Source organism: Platalea leucorodia, assembly GCF_965183815.1.
Source record: "Platalea leucorodia genome assembly, chromosome: 12".
Taxonomy (NCBI): Eukaryota; Metazoa; Chordata; class Aves; order Pelecaniformes; family Threskiornithidae; genus Platalea; species Platalea leucorodia.
Window position 1 is genome coordinate 1580509 of NC_138834.1, and position 19388 is coordinate 1599896.

Here is a 19388-nt window from a genome sequence, read left to right on the forward strand (position 1 = left end):
ACGAGCCCGGTGCCGGTGCCGGTGCCGGTGGCGGTGGCGGCCCCGCTCGGCCGCGGCGCCGGCGGGGGCGGGGCGGGGGCTGAGGGACAGTGGGCGTTTCCCATCGGGCCTTGCGGCAGCGGCGGCGCGGGCTGCGGGAATGAGGTAAAGGCGGGAGGGGCGGGGGCGCGCGGCAGGAAGCTGGGCGGGCGGCGGCGGCGAGCGGAGCGCAGCGGAACGGAACGGAGCGAGCCCGGGCCCATGGCGGACACCAAGGTGCGGGGCGGCGGGAGGGCCGGCGCGGAGGGGGGGGCCGGGCCGGGCCGGGCCGGGGGATGGGGCGGGAGAGTAACGGAAGCAGGTGGGGCCCGGCCGGGGGCAGAGGCCTGCGGGCCTGCCGGGGCGGGGGCCGCGGCGGGCGGGGGAGCCGCGGTCAAGCGAGGCCCGCGGCCGGGAAGGACGAGCTCCGGGCCTTGCCGGAGGGCAGGGAGCGGCGGCGCCGCCTGGTCCCCGCCTGGCGCGGGGGGCGCCCGGGCCTCTCGGCACGTGTGCCTCCCGGGGCCTGCCCCCGCCGCGGCCGAGCGCGGGAGCCCGGGCCGCCCCGCTGCCTGCGCGCTGCCTGCGCGCTGCCTGCCCCGGCCTGCGGGAGCCGGGGCCTCCCGCGGGCGCCACGGTCGCGCCCGGGCGCTTCGGAGCGCTGCCTCTCCCCGTTTCCCTCCTTTCTTCTCCTCCGCCCCTCCCCCGGCCCGGCTGACCGGACCCTGCGAGCCGCGGCCCGGCCGGAGCGGCAGCCCCACGTGCTTGCTGTCGCGGCAGGGCGGGCTCTTATCGTGATAGCGGGATCTGCCTTCGCTCACGTGTGGCTATTGTGAATTACGCGTTTCTCATGGCTCCTGTGATCCGTTGGTCAGGCGCAGAACGGGCGGTGCGTTGCGATAGGGGATGCGCTGCTTGCTGCCGGGGGAGCCGACGTCCGAAAGTTGGGCCCGTCTGTCTTTTCCTCTTTCTTGAAAACAGATGGGACTTAACGTCTTTCTCGCTTTTTTTCTTACATACTGGAACACTGGGGGCATAAAACTAACGGTAGCTGGTGTGATGTTGTTGACATAAACACAATTTATTTTGCAACAGTTCTTACCTAATTCCCCCTTGCCCCTTTTTTTTTTTCTTTTTTCTTTTTTTTTTTGCTATTTGGTAAAAATAGACTGCTTCATTTCAGTTGCTTTGTGCATGTGTGGTGCGTACCTGCTCTGTAAAGGATATTCTAAATAGAGCTTGTAGGGGTGGACTCTCTCATCCATAAAGTGAAAATAAGATTTAAGTGTCTTCAATGTATAGACTCTTTTTCCTTTCTCTGTTATTCAAACAGCAACAAAAAACCCCAAATCACTTCCCTTGACCTGAGAGAGCTGTTTGTGGCCTCATCGGGCTTGCAGATGAACCTCCCTTCTAGGCCTCGCTAATGAACACCTCTTAGCAGCGCATCTGGATGAAGTATTAGAGATGTTTATCACTTACTTACTAGGTCACATACGGAACACAATTCTTAAGCTTAGTGAGTGCTGTGACAGATTCCTAGATGACTAAATAGGAAGTAGTATTTTGGCCATTTACCCGTAACCTAAAGTTCCCCAAGGGGCCTTAAAGCGAAAAACTTAAATTATTTCATGAGTGTTGCAACTGTGCTTCAAAAAGACTTTTGATTGTGGGTGATTCTCATACACAAGACTAGAATAATGACGTTCTGGGTGTAATGTGGCCCTTAAGCTGGGGTAGGTCGCTGCTTTGGTGTTGTGTTTTTTTTTCTTTTTTTCCCATTAATGGTAGGTCATTAGCTGCTAAGAAGTAATAGTGCTTTAGTAGCATAAACACATTATATAGGAAAAATAGTTGAAGAAATTATTTTTCTATAACCAAGAGCTATTGCTCCAAGGCCAAGCCTCTGCACAATTAATAAGAGCGGTAGGACTAAAACATCTAGCACTGCAAGAGCGCCTTTTTTTTTTTTTTTTTCCCCTCCCTTAGTATAACTGTATGTTGACTTTAAAGCCATTTGTTTTCAGCTATAATAATTTTTCTTTATTGCTACAGGGTATTTCAGTTACTAAGATCTAATTGCTGAATCGTCATAAATGTTTTAATTTTAGACACAGATACGAGTACTTCAGATTTTAAGTACATAGTGAGTTTTGTGGTTTTTCTATTTTTTTTCCTCTCTCTCTCCAGGAAACGCATGAGGAGCATGATACTTCTACTGAAAATGCAGATGATTCTAACCATGATCCTCAGTTTGAGCCCATAGTTTCCCTTCCTGAGCAAGAAATAAAAACTCTGGAAGAGGATGAGGAAGAACTCTTTAAGATGTAAGCAGAATATTTCTGTATATTATCTAAATGTTTATTAGGCTTGACCTTGAACGTGTTTATAAAAAGCTAGATACCTTGTTAGGAATCTCTGTGTATGAAGTGGTAACCTAAGTTGGTTGGTATTTACTGTGGTGGGGAGATGGTTGATAATAATGCCCCAAGAAACTCTGAAGTCTGGAGCAATCAGAGGGAGCTGATATTACACATCTGGCTTTCTTATTGTTTAGCCTAAAAGAAAACATTAACTTGGATAATAATTAGAGGTTTGAAATTGTGTGATCAGAGTATAAAACAAGTATCTTAGGGGGAAAAAAAATGGGACGTGTGTAGTGTTGCAGCCGTGCATCCCCGGTTGTGAAGGGTGGTGTATGATACACTGAAACAATAAAAGCAATAGATGCAGTACAATATCAGGGCATCTGTGGCAGTACCTTTCTGTTGTCTTTAGCACAGTGTTATCCTTAGATTGGGCTTTGTGTCAAATCAGGATAGCTTGCTTCAGATGTGTGATCTGCCTGAAGAAACGTAGGCTAAAGGCTTAAGAAGTGGTTTGAATTTGATCCACAATGTGTTTGCTTTAAATAGGTTTAAAAAATACTGCTTTTACTTAATCGAGGAAGGGTATTGTTCGTCTGGAAGAGAGATTTGAGTTCTCCATGTACAGATTCTGGTAAAAACCGAAGCGATGGTCAGTTTCTGACAAGTAGTGTGGTGAGATCTCTGACCATTAGGCCTTTCTGCATGTGTGATGTGCAGAATCAGATGGAAAGAAGACATTTTTTTAGTTAAAAAAGGGCAGGGGGAATAATAGTGTAAGTTCCATCACTCTGTAGGTTCATATTTATGTCTACAAAGAGGTGAAGGAGGAAAGGAATCCGTTTTTTGAATGCTGGTTGTTCTGATGGCTAAACTTAGGGAATCACCTGCTGAATGCCAGCTGGACTTGGAAGGAAGGACTCGCTTTGGAACAAAGCGGTTCATCTGCACCAGAGCATCTGCTAGAGTAGCTTGCTCCAACATCTGACACCTTCTCTTGAAGGACCTGGCTTATTACAAGTCCCTATCCCTTGCTCTTTTATAGAAAAGTATATTTTTGTATACATCCTGTAGTGTGAGCAGCTGCTTCCTTTCCTGTAGCAGTGTCTTAAACTCCTCACTAGCAGAGCTCCGACTGTCTCTTGGGTCAGTTTTGACTAATGTCCCAAACTACTCCTGTTTCTCTTTTGGCACACTGGCATCTTGGAAGATTTAGCAGTGGTGTCCCGAAGCAGGTATGTTGCACTGCGGTGCAGCACTAAGCTTCCTTTGTGCCTGATTTAAGAATAGCAACAGCTAGGTTTGGGGAGTTAAAAGGAAACGAGTGACTCTAGAGGGTGAGGCACTTTGTTAACAGTTGATCAAACATTGGGCTTGGAATTACACAAGAGTCTTTACTGAGCTTCAAGCAGCTCAATTTCTTGAATTTATAAATACTGCTGGTTAGATTTAGCAGTTTTATTCGTAATATATATAAGAACTCTAGCTATAGCAAAACCTGTTAATTAGCTACCTTAATTTAAAAGGTTGCCTCCACTGAATATGTTTATCATCCCCCAAAAGTGTGTCCAGAACCTGTTGAATTTTAGTATTGCTATTACATAATTCCTAATAATTTGTTATTAAATTTGAATTTATATCAGTTTCTAAATTTGTATGCTGAAGTCGAACAGGGAACCTGACAAAAAGGAATTGTTTTCTTTCTTGTGTGTGGCTTTTAACAAAACAACTGGACTGTTCAGACGAGCATGCTGTTTTGATAAAAGTTTCTACATGCAGGCTAACTTCTTAAATTCTCTTTTCTTCAAGGCGAGCAAAGCTATTCCGATTTGCATCTGAGAATGACCTTCCCGAATGGAAAGAACGAGGAACTGGTGATGTAAAACTCCTGAAACACAAGGAGAAGGGAACAATTCGCCTCCTCATGAGGAGGGATAAAACCCTAAAAATCTGTGCAAACCATTACAGTATGTTATACATTGCTATACCTCTTATTTTTTATTTTGAAAAACAAGCTTGTAGAATTGTACGCTGTAGATTAAGAGCTCAGTGGCTTTTTAGAGAATTGCTGTATGTCTTTAAACAGGCGTCAAATTTATATTAGACTGTAAATACAGTTGTGTCTTGCTCTGCATGCAAGGCTACAAGCATCAAAACCAATGAGTGCTTATTCTTACTAGTGGAAGGAGTAGTTGACTTTGGTGACTGCATGCAAGGCTGAGTCTTAAAGTTGTTTTTTTTCTATATGTTCTAAAGACACTTCAGAATTTAGCTGGGATAGACAGACATTATGTGATTGCTCCCAATGTGTGTGTGTGTGTGTTTTTAATGATTAATAGAGTGTAGAAAATGTAGGCCTTAATACTGTTTAGTATAAGAAATTAATGTATGCTGGCTTGTTTTCATAAAAGAATGAGAAATAAGCAATCGTAATAACTTACTACCCTGAGCTAGATGTTTGAATTGGTAGAAGCAATTGCTTAACCATCAGAAAACAGATACTGAGGTGCTAAGCTAATCTGTGGCTGCCTTTCTCTGCTTGTGAAATAAACTGAAACGAACATGGTGTATTCAGCTAACGCATTCAAAAAGATTGCGTATTGAGAGCTGATGGAGGAGGAGAGGTTTGCTCCTTTCATCCTCTTTGAATAAAAATAAACATGAAAGGGCAAGACAGACTTGAAAGTCAATATAACTAGCAACAAGTAGACTAATTTGGTAATACTTGGTTACTTGATTGCTTTGGTAATACTGAGGTTTTTGTATGAAGGCGATATAGTATTCTGTGGAGTTAAACTACATTTATATAACTTGAAATAACTCGTTGGAAGTAGCTTAATACAAATCTGAAGTCAGAAGCAATAACGCTTGTTTTCTTCAGGTAGGTCTCTTCAGAAAGTCAGTGTTCAGAGGACACAGGTGTTCCTGTTCAGCAGATGAAATGGCAAATATGAAAGTAGTGTAGTCACCAACCAATAAGAACAAACCTTTTGTTTAGGGAAAGAAATATTGCACATATGCAAAACAGAATTGATAAATTTATGGCGTTCATGTCAAAAGTGTTTGTTGTTGGGTTTTTTGTTGTTGTTTGTTTTTTCCCCCCTGGAAAAACTGCTTTTAGTATAGATTTCTTTATTGAATTTATGCTGACTCACAGGCAGACAAAAAGACTCTTCATTTTTGCAAAACATTAAATGAAACAAAGTGTAATTTGATCTCTAAATTTAAAAAAATGCAAGAAAGTGAGTAGACTCTTCAGGTTTCTCCCAAACTAAACAGATGACCCAGGGGTGAGGGAGGAAAAAAAAACCCTGCTTAAACTTTGCACGTGTATAATGTAAAAAGTCTTAAGAGTAGTGTGAGAAGTAACACTAACTTCTCCAATCAGTCAGGTGAAGTAATTATAGCGTCTCGGAGGGAAAGGGCTCCATTTACTGGGAAGGAACAAAAGGATTGAAAATATGCTGTGCACATCTTGCAGCACTGCAGAATTCTGTAACACCTTGTAGCAGAGCTTTAAACTGATGGGAGAGGAATGAATCTGATTTGATGACTAACTGTAGGAATAATGCTTTTTAAAAATAATTTTTTGTGGTATGTAGCATTTTCAGTGTGCAAAAGAAGAATGAATGCTGTTTGGATGCCTTTTCCTCCTAAATCATTTGACTGTTCTTCAGAGTTGTGCGTGGTGACTGCATCTCTCTTAGTATCAGTCATCTGTTTTAAACAAGAATTGAATCAAACTCTCAGCTTCTTAACAATAGGCAATCTAGCATTCTTTTATGCAGTAATGGTCTTGCATCATTTTATTTGAGGACGTAAGGAAAAATATGTATGGGCACCATTGTCTTCTATTCATCCAAAAGTAATTCTGTGTAAAGTGCTTTACATAACCATCGCAGTCAGTTGTTGATTTATGGAGGCTGGTGTGGAAAACATTTACTATTGTGCTGTGTACATCTTTTAATGCTTTCTTTTCAGTCACACCCTTAATGGAGCTGAAGCCTAACGCTGGGAGCGACAGGGCATGGGTCTGGAACACACATGCTGACTTTGCAGATGAAAGCCCCAAGCCTGAACTTCTGGCAATCCGATTTTTAAATGCAGAGAGTGAGTGGACTGGCGCTGAACTTAGGTTGATTGTATGCCGTTACGTTACCCCGCGTGTCTAAACACTACTGTAAACCACTGTTGTAGATATGCTGTATCTTACCACTGCATGGTAGTGTTAGATAATTACTGCTTTAACTGAGAGAAGTCAGTTAATCCCTTAACCATATGTGTTGACAAACAGTGTAATAAGTAGGTCTCCAGTAATACATAGAGAGCTTTCTGCCCTAGGCACTTTTTTTAACTTAAGCAGTTTCATGCAAGTGTAATGCCAGTTAGAACAAAACGAAAAGCAGTCATGCTATGGGGAAGAGATTAATACATGCAGCTTGCTTTCATTTATCTCAGGTACTCAATTGTAGTTAAGATTACATTTTTGCACTAGAAGCAAGGAAAAGTACTGCCCTGAGATTTCTGGTCCATCTGCATTAGCAGAACATCTGATTTTTTTTTTTTTTAATGAAGTCTGTGGTATCTTCTTTGTCTTGATTAAATGGAACACTCAGTGAAAAGTGCTGGTCAGATCCAACTATCGTACTAGTTGGTGGGTTTTTCTGGAGTGACCGCATTGACTACCAGCACAGAAGTAGGTCTGTCATTACATATGGATCAGCTAGTAGGGCTGAATGACGGTGTAGCTTTCCCAGCTCCTTAGGATTGAATCAAAGCGGGTTTGGTTGTTTTTTTTTTTTTTTTTAAAAAGAAGCAAAATGAAAGAGGGAAAATATTGTTGCGTTTCCTGCTTTACCGTTTGCCACACAAGTTTAGTGTGTTAGCCACCTCCTCCCTCCGTCCTAGATGGCTAATAAAGTGGCTCTATATTGTAAAACTAGATGGATTTGCCTACGTCTGGGAAGAACTTAGTATAGCTTGCTTGCTTTGTTTTCCTCAAGTCTCCAACATCATATTGTTTAGCCAAATAAGTCTTTCTGATCCACCTGCTTAGTGCTTGCTGCTTTCTTAAATATGAAATTAAAGGGTTTTGTTGCTATTTGCTCATCTTTGAAAAGTCTTTCCCTCTTTCTTGTAGAGGTTGTTCAGCTTATTGAGTGTTTTGTCTTGAGGGAGTAGTCCTCTTTGCCTCTTTACCCTTTGTAGTACTGACTAAGCAGATGACAGGTGAACAGACATAAGTATGCCCTTCAAGTATCTTTCCTTTTTGAGATGCTTGAAAAAGAATGAATACAAATACTTTGCTGGACTAGGTTCATGGTGGCTTCCGCATTCCTGCGGGGCAACAGTGACCTCACGTGGTCACTCAGACCAAGCTGGCATACCAGATTACCTTCTTTATAGTTCTGGAGGTAGAAGGTACCTTGCCTGATCCGCTTTTGTGTCTTGTTGCTTGTATTACTTGTGTAGAAACATTATTGTAACTTGGATCAGCTGCTTGGAATGACTGTTAAATCAGGTGGTGGCTTCGGCCAAAACATAATGAAGCTTATGCTTCCTTAGCTGTTGTAGTCAGGAATAGCTTGAGTCCAGGCCTTTGGGTCTTGAGTCTGAATGCTGTACTAATGAAACAGGCTTTATATTCCATTCTGGATGCTAAAAGCCCTAATGGTAAGGATGTGGAGGTCTTTTAGGGTATAATGTCGCTGCCGAGGACAGTAGTTCAAAGCTAATCTTCAGTCTTTTGCACACAGATAGTTGTATTAGCAGTCTCTGACGTCATATTCTTAGTCCTGTAGGCTAGGGACAGCTGGGAGTTGCAGTAACTACAAAACAGTTCCTTCTGGCGTTATGTTTTAAATATTTTGCAAAATACGCTGCTTTAATAGACTTGCTAAAGAAAATAAACTGCTTCTGCCCAAAGATGTGATTCAAGAATTTTGCATAGCATCTTGTATGATTTTGAGCTAGATTACTTCATAAGTGCCTACAAGTTTTGTTTACGCAAAACTTCTCCTCAGGTATCTTTCCTCAAGATTGGAAGTATTCAATGTTGCAAGGAGGTAAAACTAATGAAAAAAATATTCTGTCTTTACTGAAACAGATGCACAGAAATTCAAGGCAAAATTTGAAGAATGCAGAAATGAAGTAGACAAGAGAGCAAAGAAAGGTAAGGTTAAAAGTCTAAGTGTGGTACCACGCCGCTTTTTCTAGCTGCCGGAGTGGTTATAGCCCCCTGGAGCATCGTTGTGTTTTAGCAGACTCACTCTGTACTGAACTGCGGTCTTCAGTTCCAGTGCTTTTTCTGTCTGCGAGAGTAACAGTTCACAGGAGTGACAACTGCCTTCTTTCCTGTAGAAGGCTGTTACAGTTGCTGTTGGGACATTGCTTTTTTGGAAAGGCTACTAAGGAAGCGTTTCTGGTTTACAGTACGCAAATGAACTGTGAACGCTGCACCCACAGTGATATTTCCTCCTTCCAGTTCCCCTTCCCAAATTCCACAAATACATAATCATGCAAGTGGAACACTTAATTTTTGTAGTTGTTAACGTGTATGAAGCTGTAGCATTTCTTCACAGGCTTCTGTTTAATAGATGAATGCACTGCCTCGTAGAATTGCCTATGTGACAAGATATCTCGCCATGTAAAGCAAACACTTCCATTTTTCTAAAGTACAGATTACTAGTGGTCTGCAGTCAACGCTCTTCAAGATATTTAGATTGGAATTTTTCAGTCTTAAGAACTTCCTATTCCCCAGTTTCAAACTGGGGAACTTGACTTCTGGTTTCTTGGTTAAGACAGGCAAGAAGCTAGGGACTGGAGACGTTTACTTGACTGGACACTGCATGGAGTCTGTTACTGGTACCAGCAAAGCTGACCAAATGCTATGTGTTTCTCAGTCACTATGATTAGGCCCTCATTTAGTGATTAAAATATGCAAGCGGTATTTCTTGAATTCTGCCATCTGAGGTAATTACCAAAGGAAAAGAACTGGAATGAATCGCTCCAGTGCTCAGTGGAGAATTTCTTTACTTTTGTTCTTATTCTAAATACCAGCCGTGTCTCCCCACCCGCCTCACCCTACACTTCTCTACTCTTTCCCCTGTGACAGGAAAATCCATTACTTGCCTGTATGTAACTTTTTTCCTAATCAATCTCTTAGCAGGCACAGACAAAAATGATAGTGCTGATAAAGTTGCTGAAAAACTAGAAGAGCTTTCTGTAAAGGAAGAGAGCAAAGAATCTGAGAAGAAAGAGACCAAGGAAAAAACTGAAGAAAAGCAATAAATCATCCTGGGCCTTGCAGTTTTTCCTTTACTTTTTTCTTTCTTTTTCTGTTTGTTTTTTTTTTTTTTTTTTTTTTTTTTTAATTTTTACAAGGGACTTTATAAGGAACTGAATTCAACGTTCAGGTTGTTTTTTCTAGGCTTTTGCCCTTTTGAAGATGTCTTCAGAAAATCCATTCCCCAGTCATGAAAATGTACTGTGCTAACTTTCTTTTCCATAGTGGAAACACTTATTTATAGTCATCCAAAAGAGTGAATAAAACAAACTTGAAAACAGCATCAGAGGACAGAACTGAGTTTTCTATATACTTTAAAGGCTTATGAATACGCTTGTTTCATTGGGTGTTGAGATACAGATCATCGTACCTGGGGGTTCACTAGGTTAACAGACTTGACCAACAGGGAAGATTAAGATTACATACGTGTTTCTTACATGGCTTCTAAAACTCGTGTAACAGACCTTTCACACTCTTTCTGCTGTGTGTTCCTGAGCAGGGAATGTGCCTGTGATTCTTGAAATGCAGCAGACTTCTGGAATCAGGCGACAGAGCATTCCTGGCACACTATTAATGATGTTCCATCAGACAGTGAAAATAAAGGTGGGGGAGAAAATGCATTATGTGAGACTGGGGAAGTATTTTGCTCTTACAAAACCATCTCTGCTTCCCTCCTGCCCCACCCCAAATTTGTTACTATTGCAAATGCTTGACTCTAGCACAAAGTTGTTGCTGTGGTCCCAGATCTTCCACGATGTGCTACTCGCTGACTGGAGGCAGCAGCAGCCTCTCATACTAAGATGTATACAAAAAAATCTTAACTGTTTGAGTACCTTACTATGAGATTCCTCGTGTCAGCATATCATAAAAGTTGTACTCTCAAATTTCGAAGCTTTTTTCCAGGGCTTTGGAGCTTGCATTGTTTTTACAAATTGGAGGGGTTCTGAACTTTTAAGATGCATGGTGGGAGGCTGTCCCTCTCGGAGAGTGGCGGTCTGACATTCGCTTTGGAACGCTTAATTACGTTGTACGTGCTTGAGGGGCACTCTCCTCGCCAGAATGGGCAAACCGATCGAATCTCTTCCCTGCAAGTGTTTTCTGTTTATCCACTTTCATGTTAGTGCTAGAGAGTAGGAGAATAAACTATAGTAAGCAATAAAATCAACGCAATTTTTAAGTCTGATTAATTGAATTTTGTTGTTAACCACTAATACAAGGATAGTGTTAGGATAGCAATGGAATTCCGTAATACTGTTTCCAAAATAATTACGAAAACTGGACAAAACTTGCTAAACTTTAAGGCTGTATGATGTTAACATTAGATAGCAAGACCTTTTTATCTTCATAAAGAGGCTTTCCAAGTAGGTCAGGCTCTGCAATCTACCTGAGGAAAATTATATTTTTTATGAAAATCTTGTTTTTTCTGCTTAGCACTGCCTTTTGATGCTACAACGAACTAGTCTTAAATCTGGAACTGTAATTAAGGTACTCACTTCATTCAAGCAAAGTAATTCCTTTGGTGTTGTGCATGTTCCCCTTCAAGTACAGCAGATATCAAAAGTCTGTTAATTAACAAAGATGGTTGAAAGGCAAAATAAAATGCTCTTTAGTGTTTCTGGCTTGGAAATAACAAGACAAAGCTATTCTGCAGTACTTAACATTTGAATGTAAAAGCCAAATCTTTATCCGTGAGTCACTGTAAATTCTCTGATCTGATAATGTCAAACAGTGTGTCTAAATTGATAGAAATGACATTTAAAAATTTCAAAATAAATTTAAATTTTCATTTAAAGGATTTGCTTTTTATTTAAAGAACTCTTACTGGGAATGCATTTTTAGCCTGCAGGAGCAAAGTGATGAAGGCAGCAAAATGGGTGAATTTGATTTCACTGTTAAACACTGTGCCGAGGAGGGGAGGAACCACTTGAATGACTGAATTTGTCTTAATCTTGGATATTGACGATTCCTTCTTAATTTTATTACCCTCTCTTTATCCCCTCTTTACTTATTCGTGCATGCTTAAATGATTTTAAGACGTTTCCATTCCTGTTCAGGTTAACTGATCCATGTTTACAGTTCATGGATTACCACCGTCCTTAATGCAAGCCTGCAATCTCCAAGAGCCAAGTTGTGAGGGACCACTAAGTAAAATAATTTCTCTGGATAGCGTTTGGCTGAAGAATGTCTTAGTCTTCTAAACTAAAGGATGGTTAGTCAACGTTCTGGTCGCTTTAGAAGCCATAGGTGTGCTGTTCTACAAATTAAAAAGCAGTAAGTATTTTTAAAATTGGTCTCGGTGAAATAAGGCTTTTTTCGCGTCAGTCATTCTAATGATAAACTTTCCGATCTGTAACATAGACTGCCAAGAGACGTCCTTGAAATATTTTTGTGGCTTACTGTATAGTGAGTGCTCCAGAGTTCTGGCTGATGTAGTGTCGTCCTGTCCCCCTGCCCAGGTCACCAGGCACTCGTGCCTTCCCACCATCTTCACTGTTAACAGGGTTACTGAGGTGATAGAACCTGACCTGTCTTGTCAGGCAATGGAGAGTCTGAAAAGAATAACTTGGCTCAAAAATTGTAATAGTCCTTTGACAAAAAGGTAGGCTGGTAGTGCAAAAGTTCCCCCCTGAATTTGTGGGCAACTACTAAAATAGGGCAGCTGCCTTCTCCTCGTTTCTGAAATGGCCATAACTTCAGAGCGATTTAAGTGTCGGCCTGTTGGAAGGTGGTGTGTCATAGTAAAAATGGATCATGCAGAAACTTTTTCTAATTCATTTTTCAGACACAGGACAGAAATTCACTGAATCTTTCATTTCTGCGCTTTATAGGGGTGTGTTGAGACTTAGTTTATCTCTAGGATTCTAGAGACAAATTGGATTCTAGGCTATTTTAACACCTGCAGTTGAATAGTGGCTACTTCCCCTTTTACCCCCAGTGAGGCAAGGTAACTCCTAGCACGTTTAAATGTAGACTAAAGTAATGGGGAATATAGTTCTGTTAATGCAGCTGGCTGGAGAATAAAGTCTTTTTAGGCATGTCTAACTTCAGTAACAGTGTTACTGAGAATATGGCTGAATCTTACAGAAGGTACAAGTGAAGATTTTAAGAGGTTTTAATCTGTTTTTGGTAAAAATGGACACTATAGGGTTACTAAAGCACTGTCGGGTGCTAAAGTCTGCAATTTGTACAAATTCTGCTTGCTTCAAGTGCAGAAAGATGCTATATAGCCAGGCTTAATAACCCAGCCTTTGTGTGCATGAAACTGGATGGGTGAGGGTCCGAGGACACCCAAACAATGAATTTAACTTAGAAACGGTTAGATTTTGATGAGCATCAAAATAGTAGCTTCTTAACAGGTAGTTAAGGTCTTAAAAAAAAAATAGACTTACATTTTTTTATTATAAAAATGAATTCAGAATAGTTTTCTCTAAATCCCGTGTTAATTATTTTGAAGACTAGACTGATAGTTTGTTTTGTTTTTTTTTTCTCCAGGAATAAGCTTGTATTAGTGATACTGAATGTCTCATTCACAAATTGCAAACACCCCAATTTGCTGTATTTTAACACTGTAAAGATGATTTTTTTTTCCTGTGTAATAAGGTAGCTTGTATCAAACACAAGTTCTCTGTGATGCCAAAAACTCAGAAAATTAAATTTTTTCTCAACACTATGCAGGCATGAGAATGTTGTGAATCTTTATCATTTTTGATGCAGCATGCTCAGGAAATAGCTGTATGTAAAGGGTAGAAATATGACTCTGAATAGTTCTTTCAATTTTATAACTAAATGTCTTGGAACTTGTTAAATTTAAAAATTTGAAGGATTTAACTGAAAAATGAGGGATTAATTTGTACGTATACCATCATCGGGGAAAGAACTGTGCCAGGGCTGTGCGCAAGAGGAGGAGGAGGGGGGAGGATGCAGGTATGCCGTCCCTTCTCCCTTGGCGCGCTGCGTCGATGGCTGGGGAGCCGTTTGGTTCGGAGGGCGCGGCGGCCTGCGCGGTACCGCGCTGCCTGCGAAGGCCTGCAGCCCGGGCCGACTGTACCGGTTAGCGGCGTGCGTTTCCCAGTCTGAGACTCGGTCAGGTCTGGGCGGTGGACGCTGTGCTTTACGGCTCGTGACGAGTCGTGCTGAACTCGGACTTCCCACACCAGAAACGCTGCGCCTTACGCTGCTTCGTCTCTCAGTGCCTTCTCTTGAATAACCTAATGAAAAAGGTTAACGTTCCTAGAAACTTTTCTCTAAAGAAAATACTACCCACTTCAGAGCTCCGGAAACTCAGCTTGATACCTTATTAACACTGAATTGCAACTATTTGTGTAGAAATTGAGATTGTGGGGGTGATAACATTATAAACTGCCTTTTTTTTTTTTTTTTTTTTTTTTAGTTGCTGGCTGGGGTTAAACCACGACACTCCTGTGCCATCAGCTTCCAATGCTGAGTACTGAACCAGTGGTGTGGTGGTTTAAACCAAACCCAAACCTCTCTCCAGTTAAGTCTCCGTAGCCACCTTCATTGATGCCCTTTGCTCCCAGTACACCTAGCTCTTCTGGCTGCTCCAGCTTGTCCCTAGCAAGCTGTATTTTCTAAGCTATCTATGGCAAGCTACTCTCTTAATTTTGATTAGCCAAACTAGTTTCAGAGTGTTCTTAAATTGCTGAGGTCTTGTCTATGTGTAAACTTGCACTAGTTTAGTGAAGTGAGGTGTGTATACAATTTTTTTTTTTAATTTTTGCTTTTATGGTGGTTTATTTAGGATTTACTTTGAAGGTCTTTCTAATTAGATTTAGCTAGAATTACTCTTTAAAATAGAAATAAGAGGAATTACCGGTCTTTCACTAACCTTAACTAAATCTTTGACAATGTATCATTTTCAGAGTTAGGAGATAACGAAAACTAACTGCAACAGATCAGAATTATTTTGCTTGATGAAGAAAAGTTTGGAGTAATCAGCTGTAGAGTGGATTGTACATGGAAGTGATTTCTCAGACTAGTTCATGCGAAAACAAGGTGCGCTCTCAAGTCAGCAGCTTGTGCAATTATATAATAAGGAAATAATGCTTGAAGTTGTGAAAACTGACAAGCACAGGAGCAAAAAAACCTACTTATTTGAGTTGAATAGTTATTAGTGTCTACAGTTATGCATCAGATTTATGAACACCGGTGCATTTTTCCAATATGCAAATTGAAGTATGGAACATCTTTGTCCGCTTCTGTCACATTAGACATTGACCACTGACTCAAGACCTGTTCGTATTTGAAAGAGTTGTGTAACTCGTTTGCTACAGTCTCCTAGTGAAAATGCAACCTGCATTAGATCCTTAAATAAATTACATTTGTAGAAATACATTTGTTAAGTATTAATGATGAAGCTAGAGTTTGTGGAGTATAGTCTGTCTGTTATGCTTCTAACCAGCACAACGACAAATGTTTTAAGCACAAACCGGGTGCTAGCGCAATTCTCGACTAGATGTTATGTACAGCAAACTTCTTATTTTGTGGAAGGTATCTGACTACTGCAAGTATTTCATGGACTTCATAGTCTTAAGCTTATTTTCAACTTTCAAGCTGCAGAAGTTCAGCTTTTTGTTGTTTATCAGTCTTGACTCCAAACCTACATCAGCCGATTCATTGTATTGTAGATATTAACTGTTGTATCAAGATGTGCAACTTACTTATGAGTTAACAGAGAAGCCAATGGTGTCACAAATTCTTGCTTATTCATGTTGTGCTGGCTGTCCTCATTTCAAGTAGCTAAAAGTATATAGTTTTCTAATGCTGTTTTTCCATAAAAGCAATTACAGCTATGTAAACACCAACAAAAATGGACTGGACATTAAAATGACTGAAGATTTTGCATTCTTTGGAGGATATTTCTCAAGACTATTCTACTAGGTATAATTGAAGTTAGATTGTTTCATATAAATAGTGCTTATCAGTTTTAATATCTTAATTTGTTTGCTGGTACATGAATCATTGTTGGCTTTCTGAGTTTCAGCAGCATCATTTAGAGGGATATTCCATCCTAGTGGAGGAGAATTACACTTTATTAATGATTTTAAACAGGATGGTTGGAGAATCTTCAAAACTATTCAGAGGCCTACGTTGTTCTAACGTAAGTAGTTCCTTGCGGGAGGATGGTTTAGGAATCGGTCTGTAAATAAAGTAATCAAAGTCTCGTAATAAATGCAACTGGACGTGCCCCATCACTGCAGTTTGGAAATACGCATTACATGAGTTCTGTTCTAAGCAAATGCTATTCCACAGAAAATATCTTTTGGAAGAATCTAGAAAATTACGTGGGATATCTGTTTAGGTTACTGAAACGTCATTATTAGGCAATAATTTCTTGATAGATCTAGTAACAAATAAATTTGAACGACTAAATGAAAATTGTCATATTAAAGTTCCAATGGGTAATTTAGCAGGCCCGGCTTGTACCCAGAACTGGACTCTGTGCCAGCACCACGCTGCGCGTGAGGATCCAGGTGTCCTCTCTACTGAGCACTGCAAGTTCGAGGGAAAACCAGCTTTTACTGAACACCCAATCGCGGATCCTTCAGCGTCCTGGCAGTGATCCCGAACAGTTCGCAGGTCACCCGTACTACGTGGACTGGCAAATGCATTTATTAAGCAAATCCAGTAAGAAAAGTAGAATTACTTTTTCTGGTCACTGTTTAATGACAATAGCTGATACAAGCTAGGAGCTAAATTGCCCAGCGACCAATAAAAGATTCCAGGGATTTTCAGTATGTCTAAGCGTGCAAAATAAAATAATTTTCTCAACTGTGTAGCTAAGATTTCCAGATAACATTAGTGCCACGATTTGATATGGCAACTGCATGGCAATCAAGATTTCTGGATGCTTGCTCTGTCATGAGTTTCCTTTCATCTTTCCAGCTTTGAGAATGGTACCCCGGCACGTGGCTCCAACACAGCTTCTGTGGTTGGACCTTTCTCTTTTGAGGTAAAACCTCAGAGTAAAATCTTGCAAAAGGACACGCAATTACTAGCCATACTCTGCCAGATTGTTTTTAGATTGGCCTTTGTAGCTGTATTAGTTCTTTGGGAAGTGAGTAAATCTTTTCCTAACTCGTGCTGCCGTTGCTGTTTACCTCAGTGCTGCCAAAACCTTCTGGCACGCTAATCAGGTAGTCTGAATCCAGAAACTACGGTCCTTGAAATAAAGGTGTTCCAGGAGAGCGACTCAGAGGCGCCTGTTCTGCTGTAGTCAAGTCTTCCTCAGACATCCTTGCTGTTTGAACGGTAGAGTCACCTCATGGCTTTAAATCTGCTGGCCTTTTAATAGTGAGGTAGAACGTTGCTCAGCAGCGCTTTATGCTGTCTTGAAAATAAACCATTTTCAAGAACTGGAACGTGAGTGGGAAGGAAATGAGGTCAACTCTGGGAATTGTTGGACACCAAATTACAGAAATTTATTGCTTTCTAATAGGTAATCTACAATGTGCTGCAGAAAAAAACCACCTCAAAGCGCAATTCTGCATAACACTGTAGCCTTGTAGCCGGGAATGTCTGAGCCCTCTTGGAGCTGCTGGTTCTGCACGACTGCGCTGCTGCACAGCAAGTGTCCTGCTCCACAGGATGACTGTGCAGCGCAGACCCGGCTTGCACAGAGATCTTTAACATCAGTTGAGGCTTGGAGATGCGACTTTTTTGTTGCTATGAAAGCTATGCTTCTTTGTGCCCTGATACCAGATAGTCGCACTGTTATCTTCAGCATCACTCGTCCCGGGTGTTGCATGACTGGGAGATTAAAAAAAAAAAAAAAAAAAAAAGCAAAGTTGCTTGCTGCTGAGTACCTGCCTTGAGACCAGGAGTGGCTTGGAAGGTTGGTCCCTAAGTGGGGCTGTTACTGTGAGGCTGTGGAGAAGCCGAAGTGCGTCAGGGTGATAAAGGGAAACCCATTCCGAAGGGCGGAAGGAGCCGGAGCACTGAATCCTCCCCACTTGCAAAGCCACCTTTGAGAACCAGACTTTCTAGAGAATCCTTATAGGAAAATACAACAGAAAGTAATGAGGTGCAGAGAACAGAGTAGGAATAGTCCCTTAAGAATAACTCCTGTGTTCACGGTAAGGAATGTTGCCGTCCCAGAAAGGCCTTGTCCTTAAAAAGAATGAAATTCAAGTAAATCGCCAACCTCCAAATATGTATCTTAAAACGAACTTGTGCTTATTGCTCCCTAACTCCTGCTAGGAACTTGACAGGATGCTTCTGTTTCTCACCTAGAAAGGAAACTTGCATGTCCACGCTGAAACTGCAGATCGGACTGCCGCTGGGAGATCCCTTCTCCACTGTTTGTCAAGCCCTAAGAAATGCGTTTGAGTAAGTCTCTTGCTGTCCGTTACAGGGTGCTAACCTAGCTTCCTAAGTGGTCTATAATGCTTCTTATGATAACGTTTTACAGTTTAAAATAGAAATATCAGTGGGAAAATAGCCAGGGTTCTGTTTGCAACTGAAACTCTTCCCCAAGAATGCTGCTTGAGTGAGGAGGAGGAGGGGGCTTGAACCGATGAAAGCGATGCAGTCTCTGCCCGTGTCACGCAAGCGGTGCTAAGCGAACTCGTGACCCAAGTGCATTGGGGGTGCTCCTGAAATGTATCTTGTGGCTTAGTTTTGTCGAACAGGGATCCAGTTAGGTGCTTTGAGACCCCTCGGCAATATGCATCAAACCGTGGTAAGTGATGCTGATCGAGAGATTTGCTGCCAAAGTACGCTTTTGATCCAACTTCGTATGCTGGTGTAGATGCGCCTGAAGGCTTTCAGATTAGTATGCGGAGTTTGCTTCTGTGTAATGTTGTTGACCTTTTGATTAGTTACAAGGATTTAAAGAATTATTTATTTCAATAAGCTGGCATGACAAGGAGCAGTGAAGCATAGAAACGTTCGATGTCCCCCAAGCATTCAGGAATAACTTAAGCAGACGTTGTCCCTCCCTTTCCCCAAAAGAACGAAGTCTGGAGTTCATTTGAAGTTGCCTTCTGGCTTTAGTCTCTTTGGGATAAAACCTGCCATTTTTAAAGTTGTTCTTAGAGGGCTAGAGAATACTTTTTTTTTTGAGGGGGAGCAGTTGTTAGCAAAAGCTGAGATTTCACATAACCATATGCCTTCAGGCTGGAACTTGCTGGATTTGCTTATATTAAAGTTGATGCTCACAATTTTGTTGCAAACGGCAAAGCTGAGCACCCTTACTTGCTTTTTTGTTGGGTTTCACTTGTTGCGTTGCTAGTACCTCTAGGGCTACGGAGCTCATCTAGCCTCTTAAAACGGGGAATGAGAATGCTTTTTCAGAGCGGTATATGCCTTCTAGGGCAAGTTTACTTTTAAGAACAGACAACAGAAGCTGCAAACGTGGCTTTTGTTGTCATATGCAGCTTGTGCGTTAGAAGCTGCAAGTGTGGCTTCTGTCTTATGCCGGGGTGAGTTATCTGCGCGCCGGCAGCTGCGGATGGGGGCTAGCTGAGGAAGAAGCAGGAGCGAGGGAGGCTGCGGCTCCCGGTCCCGGTTTCTCAGCCCGCAGGGGGCCGCGGCCCCCGCCCCGCTCCGAGGACGCCCCCTTGGCGCTGTGCCGGGCCTCCTGACCGGGCCCTGCTGCGCTCCGCCTCCCCGCGCCCACGGCCAGACGGGAACACAGCCGGGTACGGTGTCGTTTCACTTACGTTCGCACTCGTTTATTCACGTTAGTTGAATCTGGCAGAGCC

General features: G+C 42.0%; 1 protein-coding gene across 8 annotated transcripts; it reads left to right on the forward strand.

Annotated features, from left to right (window-relative positions):
- Window positions 1-171: 171 nt before the first annotated feature.
- On the forward strand, window positions 172-16128 carry RANBP1 (RAN binding protein 1). 8 transcript variants are annotated; one of them, XR_014229608.1, is made up of 8 exons: window positions 670-904; window positions 2206-2342; window positions 4191-4348; window positions 6363-6491; window positions 8488-8553; window positions 10166-10269; window positions 11743-11937; window positions 14057-16128. XR_014229608.1 is itself a non-coding variant. In XM_082325187.1 (7 exons), the coding sequence occupies exons 1-7, from the start codon at window positions 866-868 to the stop codon at window positions 14108-14110; spliced, it is 687 nt and encodes a 228-aa protein (XP_082181313.1). In that variant the 5' UTR covers window positions 669-865; the 3' UTR covers window positions 14111-16125. The 8 variants fall into 8 exon arrangements, 6 of the variants coding, with proteins under 6 accessions (XP_082181316.1, XP_082181312.1, XP_082181313.1 ...); XR_014229609.1 differs by having other exon boundaries at window positions 671-904; window positions 11721-11937; XM_082325187.1 differs by lacking the exon at window positions 11743-11937 and having other exon boundaries at window positions 669-904; window positions 14057-16125.
- The last annotated feature ends 3260 nt before the right edge of the window (window positions 16129-19388 follow it).

What these genes read in the sequence shown, in the direction of transcription:
- RANBP1 (XM_082325186.1), top strand. Translation starts at nt 866, where the DNA reads ATGGCTCCTGTGATCCGTTGGTCAGGCGCAGAACGGGCG. An exon ending in GAGGAAGAACTCTTTAAGAT is followed by an intron (nt 2,343 to 4,190) that starts GTAAGCAGAATA and finishes CTTTTCTTCAAG; the next exon opens with GCGAGCAAAGCTATTCCGAT. An exon ending in AATCTGTGCAAACCATTACA is followed by an intron (nt 4,349 to 6,362) that starts GTATGTTATACA and finishes CTTTCTTTTCAG; the next exon opens with TCACACCCTTAATGGAGCTG.